At 33.8% G+C, this 13,558-nt stretch overlaps 1 protein-coding gene across 1 annotated transcript in view; it reads right to left on the bottom strand.

The window, feature by feature from the left end:
- Window positions 1-13,558, bottom strand: part of defl (Integrator complex subunit 7) — a 301,189-nt gene that overhangs the window by 75,082 nt on the left and 212,549 nt on the right. Inside the window, exons 16-17 of the mRNA XM_090407701.1 lie at window positions 12,325-12,428; window positions 6,585-6,653 (exon numbers count right to left, since the gene is read on the bottom strand). Of these exons, the coding sequence (XP_090263827.1) occupies window positions 6,585-6,653; window positions 12,325-12,428 (173 nt within the window). The remainder of the gene's footprint in view (window positions 1-6,584; window positions 6,654-12,324; window positions 12,429-13,558) is intronic.

Here is a 13,558-nt window from a genome sequence, read left to right as displayed (position 1 = left end):
GTAAACTGTACAATTTTTCAGATTAGTAATATAAGAGAATTACAAAATCCCTTATATATATATATATATTCCACAACACACACACACACACAACATTTAATGAGTACTTTATTAACATGTATTATGCTGGTATAAATGAAGCTATGTTAAATAAACCTAGAAGGAAGATAAATAATAGACAAATCACAGTGAAAAAATTATAGATATATCAAGTGTTGATTGGGTTAGATGTTAATAAGTTTGTAAGAAAGGAGAACATATTACTGCTTGTTCTTAAGGAATGTGGTAGATTTAGCTATGCTCTTAAACCTAACTCTTAAAGTCTTGAGTTGAAAGGTTTCTAAGTAATGGAAAGAAGGCAAAAGAGTATCACTCCATGAGCATGATTTAGGACTGAAGTTTTCAATTATAGAGCAGTCTATATCTTCATTTGTAGTTAAGGTATTGGACAGGGTAGGTTGAAGTAAAATGCAGGTAGTCAGCATGGGTTTGTGAAATGTGTCATGTTTAAGCAGTCTATTCACATTCCATAAGATGACAAATGTGTTGGAGATTTGTATACAGTGATATTCTTGAACCTTGCAATGACATTTGATAGATTACAACATGACAGGTGATGTATACACAGTGCGGAAGATAGGAATGGATAATTATCCATTATATTATAATAGATTGACTAGATGATTCGGGGGTTTGCTCCTTGAGCAAGCTGTGCATGATGGGGCAGTATCTCAAAAAAAGCAATCTAATTCATGGGGGTTCTGCTTTTGCTTCCCCCCCTTTGTTGTTTAACTTATTTGTTGATGAGATTTCATGTGGCCTGACTGAGAGATCTTCAGTTGTTTGCTGCTGATGATGCAAAGCTGGGAAAGAATTATAAGGAGTGTTTCTGATTATAAAAGAGTGGGTTAATAGTTTTAATAAATATAATGTATTGCACTTTGTGGAGTGCAGAGATATATAAGGGTGTGTACTGCATTAATTAATGGACCTATGTTTCAGGAAGTGGATGAGATTCAAGATTTGGGAATCATGGTTGGCAATACCAAAGTTTAGAGGACACATTGCAAAGAGGTGGGTGTGCTACTACATATGTACTGTATATAGTGTAGTAGCACATTTATATATGTGCTACTACACGTATATATATATATATATATATACAACACATTTAAGCTACAAGGTTACTCTGCTCAAAGTTGGTCATCTGATTTTCAATGTAATGTGGAAACAATGGACAGAGTCTGGAGATGAGTGACCAAGGCAACATCAGGATTCTTCAATGTTATGGGGAGAGGTTGAGGTAATGTAAATTGCAGAGTCTAGTGGATGATAGAGGGGAGAAGGTGAGAAGGAAAGAATGAAAAGTCATCTCTGAATTAAAGGTGTGATAAAGAGTGATGCAAGGAGTAGATTTTCAGATGGAGAGTGACAGGTGAGGAATACATTACCAGAATATGTTGTGAATGCTGGGAGTGCTAATGAGATCAAGGTTCAATATGATATATACATTGCTAGTTAAGTGAAACCCCTAATGAGTCTGATGACTTAATGGAGGTCGCTGAAATAATAATAATATAGAATGAAAAGGATATTCATTTATCTTTTGGTATACTATTTGTTTTGTATGTTGGTATTACCAGACTATCCAAAAGAAGATACAACTCTCAACAACAGTATGAAATAACTAATTTTACATGCACTGAAAATAACTGCTTAACCATATGCTCCAGCTGCATAAAGTCAATATTTTTAGGATGGTTTGTCTGTTTTTGTGGGATGAAAAACTATGGATCCTCATTATGAGATTGGCTAGTTCACAATCCGGTGAAAAGTAACTATACAGGTTCTTAGAACCGATGGGATTTAAATCCAGGATTTCTGACAACAATACAGTCAGAGCTTATCCAATAATAATTAGAAGAAAATACAATATAAAATACAGTTCAGATATTCAATGAGCAGCTCATCACAGTATTTCATCCTCATGAATATGAGCATTGAATGTAAAAGGTATTGTGAAGGAGGGAATGATAGTGAATGAAAAGAGGTATATGGAAAATTTAGCAAACTTGATGTTAATAAGGCAGTAGGTCTTAACACCATATCACTGTATGTCTTAAAGAAATATTCTTAGGAATTGACATTACTCTTGGCATACCTTTTTAACAAGAGTTGTGCAATAAGGCAAGTCTCAAAGAGAGTAAAATTATTTCAATTCACAAAAGGGATGATAACATTCAGGTTACAAATTATAAGCCAATCTGTGTGTGGGGAGGGTTGCTGCTAAAGGTGTTGGATAAGTTGGTGAGGGCTAGGATTTACAACTAGGTTGATAGTAGCAGTATTCTCTGTGATAGCATAGGTTTGCTAAAGGGATATCATGCTTGAGCAATCTTCCAAGTACTATAACAAAGCGACAAATTCAATGGACAAGAGAGAGAGAGAGAGAGATGCATACATATATATTGGTATACTCGAACTTTAAAGGCTTTTGATAGAATGCCACACAGCTAGGTACTAATTAAACTGGAACAGATGGGATTGTATTACAGATTGGTAAGTTGGACAACTGATTGACTGGCAGATTTAAATCAGCAGGTTGTGTATGGCAGAGTGGTATTCCAAAAGTTGAAGGTCACTAGTGATGTGTTGCAGAAATCTGTTTTTTGGGACCATTATTTAATATATATGTTAATAATTACTAAAGAAAGAGCCAAAAAGGCTTCATTTCAGCTATGTAAAATTACATAGGCAGAGTGGATATTAAATCCAACATTATTTCAAAGCTGATTGTTTGTAGAAACTACAAAAGTTTTGTAAGTTGACCTGACAGCTTACAAGAATACAATCCTCACCATCCCTGAGTTGCCTTAGCTTGGACTACTTGAAAGACATGGATGCTGCCCATGGACAAACATATGGATGCTTGGGCAGCACCCATGCTTTTGAAGTAGTCCAAGCTAAGACAACTCATGGATGCCGAGGATTGTATTCTCGTAAGCTCTTGGATCAACTTATGAACCTTTCATAGTTTCCACAAACACTCGACTTTGAAATAATGTTGGATTTAATAGCTACTCTGCCTATGTTAATAATATCGGGAAGGTTAACTGGAGACATGAAGTTGTTTGTAGATGATGAAAAGTTGAGAAGAACTATGGGAAATAAAACAGATCATGTGAGTGGAACTACCAGTTCACAATTACAAAATGCCAAAGTATCTTGAAATTTGGTAGGCAAGGATGGGATGCAGAGGAGATGAGAGATCTAGGAAATGTGGTGAACAAAGACTTGAAGTTCAGGGATAAGGTGATGAACTGGTAGAATTGTGAGGACATCACAACAAATTTATGACAATGATGAAGGGGATCTTAGCATGTAGAATGAAAGACTACGATTCCCTTGATCAGTACACCTATGGACTACTATGTGCAGATCTGATTATTTGGTTTTCAAGGGTGGATGAATCTTACAAAGGTCTGGAAAAGATTCACTAGATTGATGTTGACTCTGAAATGTGGGATATGAAGACAGACTGAGGTAATACAATTTGAATTACCTCCGTACCCTGAATAGATGGAGAGGAGACATAACTGAGACATATGTGAGGGATTGTTACCAGATTAATGTGGAGGAGATTTTTGAAAAGGGAGACAGAAGGTGAACAAGAGGACAATCCCTGGAAGCTGTATAATAAGTATTTTTCAAGGGAACAAGGAGTTCTAGGGTTTAATATGGAGGGCTAGGCACAGGTCAATAATCTTTATGTGCAAGAATATGGACCTCCTATCCTAAATAAAATATGGAAGTCAAGCAACATCAAACAAGTAACAAAAGTAAGAATCTATGAGACGATGGTCCTCCCAATACTCTATGAAAGTGAATGCTGGAATTTCAAAAAAAGCTGAAGAGAAAAAATTATTAACTACTGAAATGGGCTGGCTAAGATTACTTGGAGTATTTCTGCCAGAGAGACTAAGAAACTAAGAAATAAGGAAATGACTAAAACAAGAAATAACAATAATAGACAAAATCCAAGAAAGAAGACTGCAATGATTTGACCTTGTGACTAGAATGGACACAGAAAGGTTACCAACTAAAGCCCTGTACACAATGATGGAAGGTAAAAGATCTAAAGGGTGGCCCAGAATTAGATTGATAGATAAAATAAAAGAGGACCTGAAAACCAAATCACAACAAGCGATACCAACGTTGGACAGAATTATTCAGACTCTCCAGGGACAGATAGAAGTGGAAAATTTCAGTTGGCCTCATCATCATCCACATAGATGATGGAAGAGAGAAGAAGAAGAATTTGCAGATCTAACAGCAGAGAAGAAAATTGTTTTGGAAAATATAGAGAAAAGAGCAAAGCTAAGAATAATAAGTAACTGCCAGATTTCTGTTAAGGGCATGGACTAATCATTACTCATACAATGAAGCAAAATACAGATGTGCATAAATTCAAATGGATAACACAAAATAAAGAAGACTCACCACAGGAGACCAACGCTAACCTTCACACACACAGTACCTATTGTACCTCTCCTTAAACTCATTCACTGTCAGGGCACTCACAACCAATTTGCAGTACATTCCACTTATTCACCATGCTCTAAACAAAAAATCTAATCAGCACATCTTTACAAAGCACACTCTTACACAACTTCCAAGGATGACCCTAGTTCTCTCTCTATTTGTCATTTATTGAAAAATTTCCTTTGTGTTAATCTCATAGAAACATTAATAACGTGCAAGTTTCTATCATGTCCCCCTCTTTTCTGCCTATCAACTTACCTTTGAAACCCAAACACCTTCAAGCTATGGAATGCTCCCTATGTTATAGGGAGAAATCTACAGACCTGTCACCAGGTTAGTCGCTCGGCTCTGAATCCTCTCTACCACTTCCTGATACCAAGCTCAGGTAATCAAAGCTGTGCATAGTAGTCAAGAAGACGATGACAAATCATAGCCTTATGAAGAGGGATAATGACCTCCCTGTCTTTACTTGTTAATGTCTTTTTCAACATCCAACAGCAACTCAAATATAGAAGCTGATGACTTCACATCAATTGCTTTAGTATCCATAATGGAAAGCACATATCCTTACAGGTATGTATAATGCTATGCATTATGGGAAGGGTCACTACCCAAACCAGTTTCAACTTTTATTGAGGTCTCATCACTGGAAGTCAGACACAGGTTGAAGTAATGCTAAAGTCATAATTTCTTATACGAGTAGTCAAAAGGTGTCAAACCTTATTATTAAAATACTCTGGATTAGAGATAGTTGTTGGAAGTTTTTCCACTTTGTTATACTATAAATTAAAGATACCAAGAAATTATATACTTAGTTTATGTGCTTTGTGGATGTGTGCTTTGCATTATGGGATGCTAAAGCAAATGATGTGAAGTCATCAGCTGCTATATACGAGTGCCCCAGTCCTGAAAATACTTCAGGTGCAAACTATGTTTGCTTACACTTGGATAAAGGATTAAACCAAGTATATAATTATTTCTTGGTATCTTTAATTTATAGTATAACGAAGTGGAAAAACTTCCGATGTAGTGTCTAGGTGGTTTTTTAAGACCTTATGCCTTTATAAAATATCATTATTGGTCTTAATTAGTGAAAAAGAAGGTAAAAGTATTATTTATTAAATATACTGCCATATATATTTCAGTTCGAAATTAATAGACTATTGTCAGTGGCTTAAAAACAGTTTTCCAAGTTAGATTTTTTTTTTAAAGACCAATAATGATATTTTATAGACATAAGAATATATACATGAAAACACAGGGTAAAAGTATTACTTATTAAATATATTGCCATATATTTCAGTTTGAAATTAACAGACTATTGTCAGTGGCTTAAAAATAGTTTTACAAGGTAGAATGCAAACAATTGATTTATTCAAAATTAGAATGAGCTGCGTAATGTTAAATTGCCAATAACGTTATGCCTTCACTGAAGAAAAGGTTAATCATAAAAGTGTAAAATAAATTGTTATTTATTAAATATAGTGCCATATATATTTCAGTCTGAAATTAATAGCTATCATCAGTGACTTAAAAACAGTTTTCCAAGGTAGATTTTTTTTTAAAGACCAATAATGATATTTTATAGACATAAGGTCTTAAGAAACCACCTAGATACAATATCTATCTGATGATCTGTTTAGTATGATACTATAAATTATGTTTAGTATGATATAAATTATATATACATATATATGCAATTTATTTTACACTTTTATGATTAGCCTTTTCTTCAGCGAAGGCATAACGCTACTGCAATTTAACATCATGCAGCTCATTCTAATTTTGAATAAATCAATTGTTTGCATTCTACCTTGTAAAACTATTTTTAAGCCACTGACAATAGTCTGTTAATTTCAGACTGAAATATATGGTAGTATATTTAATAAATAATACTTTTACCCTGTGTTTTCATGTATATATTCTATAATCAAATATATGATTTAAAAAGAAATTGCATTTAAATTAATTGTCTACCAATCTGAGATAGCTTAAGGTATAAAAAATTAGAATTAGAATTCTAAGTAATTTAAAAGACTCACCCTATTCCTTGATTGTGTTGAGCCAACTTGTCTATTGCCTGAGCAGCTAACAAGCAGCTCTGTTGTAAGCTAAAACACAATTAAGAAAAACACATAACATACAAGAAATTTCTTTTTAATAAGGTATGTATATTTTTAAAAAGCAACCAGAAAAGCTTCAGCTTCTCAGTAAATGCCCTTCTTTTCTATTTTTCTATTCTGTCATGTTATCTTGAAATCCATGCTTTCAAAAGCATTTAATCTACATTAAAGAAAATGATTGTGAAATGATATCTGAAGCATATTATTAAATACTTAAGGAACTGACAGCGTATACTAGAAATATAAATTAAACCAAACTTTAATATATACTTTCCAATATTTCGGCAATGTCACGTTGCCATCTTCATGGGGAACTTAAGATAAAGACACGTGCACGCAAGTACTACACAAACAGCAAATGAGAAACGAAGCAAGGAGGCTACCGTTTTCCTAAACAATTGCAGGCAATAATATTCATAATATAGTTTAACAGTATAAACAACACTAAAAGAGGAAAAAATAAATTTAATTAAATATGCTAATATTTTGCTGGTTTTCTACACCATTTCTCCAACCTTACTCACTTACTGAATTCTTGTCCTCAAGCTAGCTCCTGTCATACCACAGCAAAAGAGAATCTTTCCGCTTTTGCTCTTCCTTTTTTAGCGTCACTGAACAACTTTTTAATCAAACCGTATTTTTCTCCTTTCAGATCATTTGTACCAACCAGCAAAATCATTTCACCTGTTCTACTTGCTTACATATTAATTCAATCATATCATGAATTTTCACACCAGGAAACTTTCTTTGCTCACTCATCTAATGCACCTCTTGCCATGGTGCACTAGATGAGTGAACTCTTTGATCTATTTTTTGATCATGGTGCACTTTTTCATTGATTTCTGATCCTTTCTTTACTTTTTCATTAGTTTCATCTCCTTTCCTATTTAAACCAAGCAATTTTAACCTCATGATGAATTGCTTTTCCTGTTTTTTTTTTCTTTCATATCTCCTTTTCACACTTTCTTATCTCTTTCAGAACTACTATCACCATCTCGAATTCTAACATGCTACCACAATACCTCCATTCTTGTTTGCATTTTACTTGGCAAGCATCACTATCTATCCCATCATCTCATTTGTTCTCTCATTGAAACTTCTGCTCACATTCAACATTTTACAATCCTCAAACTGCCCAGTTATATAATTTTTGCACCAGTCTCTAGGGAAATATTATCTACTTTGGGTCCTTTCCACATTTCAGGTTCCTGTCTTTTTCTACCTGAGGTATTGTCATGTGCTACTGCTTGCAATCCTCTTGAATTTATCTTTTCTGTTGTCTTTTATTTATTTTTATAAATCTCTGCCACTGATTTAACAAATGAGATTATTAAATCTATTAAAGTATTTAATCTAGATGTCCCAAATATCTTTATCTCCAGTTTTTTTTTTGCATTTATCATTTCTGATTCCTCCATGTTTAAGGTGAAAGTATTAAAATCAGTTTTAATCCTATCCGAGGCTGTATAAATTCCATTAAGCCTCCAACATGATGTCCTCACAGCACTTAAGTCTCAATACACAGATGTTTAAGGTTTACATGGAGGAATTACATTTCCACAATATTTTGTCATCTCCAGCAAAAAAAGTCTTCTCCAGACTTTCATTTAGCTACTTTTATACATAGCATAACTTTCTTACATTTTTTCTCCATATTCTCTCACAACACCAGAAGCTTTTATTTATTTATTTATTTTTCAAAACTGCCTCTTTAAACTTGAGTCCAAAATGAAGTTTGGATTTTACTATCTTTGAAAATAACTTCTTACCAAATGCCTCCCAAGTCTATTCAATGAATTTTTTTTTCATATTTTCCCACTGTTCTTGTTTTAAAACTCTCATTTTTTATTCCCAATAACATTTGTATATTTGAATCTACATTCCACCTCTGAAAGATGTGTGACTGATTATTTTTAAAATGTTCGTTCATACATTGTTTTCTGTACAATGTGATATTTATTTTTATCCTGCACAAAACTAAATGGCAATCACTTATTTCCAGTATAATCTTGTATCCTGAACGAGTGTTAAAGTATTAAGCCAGCCTGGTTGGCTGAGTGGTTAGCATATCCGCTCTCCAGCCAAAAGGGTGCAGGTTCGAATCCCGCCGTGGGCATGGATGTGTTGTGGTTGTCTGTGAAAATACTAGTAGTGGTAGTGGTAGACAGTAGATAGCATTGGTGTAGATGATGCGGTTGGTGGACAAGGTTGAATGGTGGAGATGGAGAGTTGCAAAGTAGGTGCCCTCCCTCAATATCTTTGGACTCCCTGGAGGTGTCTGATAATAATAATAATCAACAATAGCATAGTTCAAAAAGACTTTTCTTATTTTCTGTGTTTTCTCCACAAATGTATGCACATCTCCATGTTGGGACGTGTTAAAATCCATCAGGGATAAAAGGGAAAAGCTCAATTAATGTTAACTTGCTCTTTTTTTTTTCCAAATTTTTTGTGCATATTTAGAATTCCTTTCATACTCTGCTGCATATATCTTCAATAAGAACAAGAAATAGCTATTCTCTTTTTTGCTTGTCAATCCAATGACTTGAAAATTTCCTCCATTCCTTAGAAGAACTTTCTTCTGTGGGACCAGTGACACAAGTAAGTGTCACTGTCCAATTTCTAATTTGTCCACATTACCTTTTTTGAAACTGTATACCATTAAAGAAGTTTATCTTCATATTTTGTGCTAAATACAATAACTACTACTTCCTTTCCATGACACTATTGCCCAGCAGTATTTCACCTGTTTTCATCTCCTTCATATGAGCAACATCAATTATATCAAAATGGTAGTTCTCTAATTCTTGTTATAGACCCACTTCTTTTCTATTGATAATTCTAACACTGATAGCACCTGTCTCTAATTCTGCTGAAGCTGAATTTGTTCTAGTAGTTGAATTTTCAGTGTTCACTCTATTCCCTGATAAAACAAGGGTGGGAGAAAGTTTCGTTTAATTGAATGATAACCCAGCTAGCATGACATCTGAAGATATTGTACCATCATTTTTGTTTATCTTTTAAAACCAATACAGATTATAACTTTGTTAGCTAAATCCATTCCAAATTGTCACTCTATCTTCATTCATACAGTATTTGGGTGGATGCTTAATAATGGGATTTATCACAAGGTAAAGACTGGACATTGAATCAGATGACCTAACAGATTTGCTATATTTGCAATGCCCCTTTATGAGTGAAAATCAGATAACTAGATATAACTTAACTGTATTGTTTTGAAGAGCCTTTCTCTTGACACCTTATCATATGCCATTTCCTGATCTATAAAACAAAAATATAGATCTTGGTTATATTTCTGATTTCTTGACTATGTGTCTTAAAGTAAAAAACTTGGGAATCTTTGTTTTACTTGAACCCAGATTATTCTTTCCCAAGTATTTCTTTAGAATTATTCTTAGCCTTTTCTCAAAGTTTGCATAAATCTTACCTGGAATTTTCCCTATAATTATCACATTTAATTCCCCCCCCAACACACACACACCTTTTTTTTGGGGGGGGGGGGGAGGTTTACAAGATTGGCACTATGAGAGCTCTAATCCATTTACAAGAATTTCTCCTACATTAGTCAGTATAAGCTTATATCTATATCAAAGTAGCTTATATTTCCATATTTGGTATTGCTGATTGAATAACATCAAGTCCAGTGAAATGTACTCATAACTACATTCTTCTTGAATATTTTCAATCACTGTTTTTTCATTTAATAATTTTTCAAAGTTATAATTCCATATGGCTAAACTATATTCACTTTCTTTATGCTTCTGCTTTCTTTCACAGGGCTTTTCTTCATTTCCAAGCTTTTTTAATATCCTCCAGAACATTTTGCACTTTCTTGATATTTATCATCTAAACTCTTTTCATGATTTTTTAGCTACTTTTATACATAACTTAGCGCTTTCTTCCATTTCTCTCTGTATTCTTTAAGGGAATATGCTGCCTTACTTTACAGGAACTTTCATTTCGATTTCTTGCTTTCCAAGACTGCCTCTTTAACTTCAAGTCCCCATGACTTTTTATTTTTTTACCTCTACAGATGCCCTCCCTCCTAACTGAATTAATCAATGCTTTATTCAGATTTTGTTACTCAGTCTATAAGGTTTGGTTTTTATTTTCAACCCGTTTCACTTTTCTTCCAACAATATTCCTATATGATTCTTTTCAAAAATTTAGTATATATTTTCTTTTCAAAGAGATAATTTTAATCCCACTCAGAACTAAATGGTGATAACATAATTAGCAAAACTTTTCTTCTTCCTTAATATTCTCTCCATTTGAATTTATGTACATCTTTATGGTGCAAAAATGTTATTAATCGCTCATTGTCCTGAAGAGAAATCTAGCGGGTAATTATTACTGTATTAAACTTTGCTCTTTTTTTCTGAAAGTTTCCAGAACATTTCGGTATGTCTAGAATTCATTTCCTAGTCTGTTGTTTAGATCCCTAACAAGATGATCTAAATTTAGATCCCCAGTTATATCATGTTCTGATATTTTTCCCTACTAAAATATATTGTGGGACCACACGTCCAAATAAACCTGTCCAGTTTCCTTACAAGTTTAGGTTCTCTAGAATGCATTATCTAATGATGATTTAACCACCTTATCAATAATCACCTCAAAATAGAGGTGATTATTGATAAGCACAGAGAACTGATAAGAAATAATGCAGAGAATTTTCTGTAAGTCTATAGCTTCATTGACTACTTGAAGAAAATTTCCATTAATATGATACTCTGCCTGCAGTGTCCACCTATAATGCATAAGCCTGACATTTAGAAATTAGAAACATTAAACTGGCACTTGCTCCAGCTTATCATCAGGGAAAAAAAAAAAAAAACTGGATATCTTCTTCCAGTCCATCTCCAATATCATTAATCATTAACATACAAGTTAAGTAACATGGTCAGATTACAGAATCCTGTGGTGCACCATAGGTCACATTTATTCTCATAAGACTCAGTATTTCTATACATTGCTTTCTAATACCTTTCAGCCAGCCCCTTTCCTATCCTATCCAAGTCACAAGTTTATTTTCCATACCTATCCCTCTAAGTTTGTATAGCAACCTCACATGTGAAATCCTGTCAAATGCCTGTAAGATCCAGAAGTATCATGGTATATCCATTTCCCTTTTTTTACTCTGCCACCACTCTATTATAGAAGGATTTATTTGAATGCTTCTATTTAAAAAAGTATTTATTTGTTGCCTTGCTGCCAGAGAAAACAATCTGACTTTTGAGAACACAAACTCAATTGCTCCATAATCTCTTTTGCGATGGCAATTTTGAGATGACAATAATAATAAGAATATATCAACATTCCTCCATTCAACAATCTTGTACAGAATAGATTTTTGAGATAACTAATATGTATTTTTGTGTAGTGGTGAAGTGACAATATAAAAAAACAACATACACGGAATGCATTTAGCTTGAAAGGTTTTATAGCTGAGCTCTTTCATCATTAAAAATTAAATATATTAATATATAATTTTTTTTTTTTTTTCATTTTGATATTTGGGTTCTGTTAAAATACAAGGTGATCATAAAAAAAATGTACACACAATTCAGAAATTTGTACTCTCCCTCTGAAGGTACATATCAGGAATTTGATGATGATGACAATTCATAAAGGATACTTCTGTATGTTCCCTAAAGTCTTGGGATCAGCATCAAATATAGACTGATATAAAAAGGCATACTGGTCTGCAAGATTACGGAAATCTTTGGAGCATTTTCTTAGCTGAAAACATAAAATTTTTTGTAAAAGTAATAGTTTAAACTTACAATTAACTTCTTTATATTTCAGGAATGCATATACATAGATCTGAAATATTTCAAGGTAAAATGGTTTGTAAACTTGGTATGGTATATTCAGAATGTATTGTATTTGTGTATTCACTGCATTTTACTTATTATATCTTCTTTTTCAGCATTTCTTGATTTTACATACATTCACTGTATACTGAGAAGTTAGTATGTGCAGCACTTTTTTTTTTTTAAACAATAGGTGCTGGTATGCATTCTTTGCTAGTAGGAAAAGTTGAATAAAATGATACCACATCCATGTGTCACTTTTAATACAGGTGCCGGTAAACTGTACTGTTGTGTACCCCCCGCTGGCCGCCACCACCACCAAAAAAAAGCAATGAGTATAAGTAATTATAAGAGTTAAAATACTGTTATGACAAGAGCAAAGAAATATAAACCACCAAGAATGAATTATCAAAATTAAGTTGACTATAGCTTTCAAACGCTATGCTCTTGGTATAAACTCCACTACCACCTGCAGTAGCAGCCTGCAATGCTGCTAAACACCAGAATGTGTCCATTGATTCAAGATGCTATCAGCATATCCTGATCCCTTCATCAGTATGGGTATGGAACAACTGGATAATACCAGATCAAGCAACCACTTTCATTCTTCCAGTGCCTGTGTCAAATGTTCTTGCACTCATTGTATCATAGCTGCGTGTTTTGCTAGCAAGATTAGGATCCAATGAAACTGGATACAGTTATACTCATCTATGATAAAGTATGATGCACTGGACATCTGACACTGCATGATTATTCTAGCCTTCCTCCCTGAGATTCTTGGAGAAAAAGGCCATCTCAGGTCATAAGATAGCCAGTGGCTCTATAATGGAACAACAGCACTTTCGTGATACAAAACTGGCCTTACTCCACTGACCATCATAACATGTTCAATGTCAAGGTCAGACTTGCTTATTATGGCACTGAACTGCACATGTGAATGTACACACATCACAAACACAATTCCTCAATATCTTCTTACCTCCTTTATATATAATGAACAGACCCGAAACACTGTCACTGATGAAACAATCAATTCCATGGATGATGAGAGGTGCC

This window comes from Typopeltis vanoorti, chromosome 17, assembly GCF_054136105.1.
Source record: "Typopeltis vanoorti isolate ZY-2024b chromosome 17, IOZ_Tvanoo_1.0, whole genome shotgun sequence".
In the NCBI taxonomy this organism is placed as follows: Eukaryota; Metazoa; Arthropoda; class Arachnida; order Uropygi; family Thelyphonidae; genus Typopeltis; species Typopeltis vanoorti.
The sequence above is the reverse complement of the archived record's forward strand: the minus strand, read 5'-3'. Positions and strand labels throughout refer to the sequence as shown.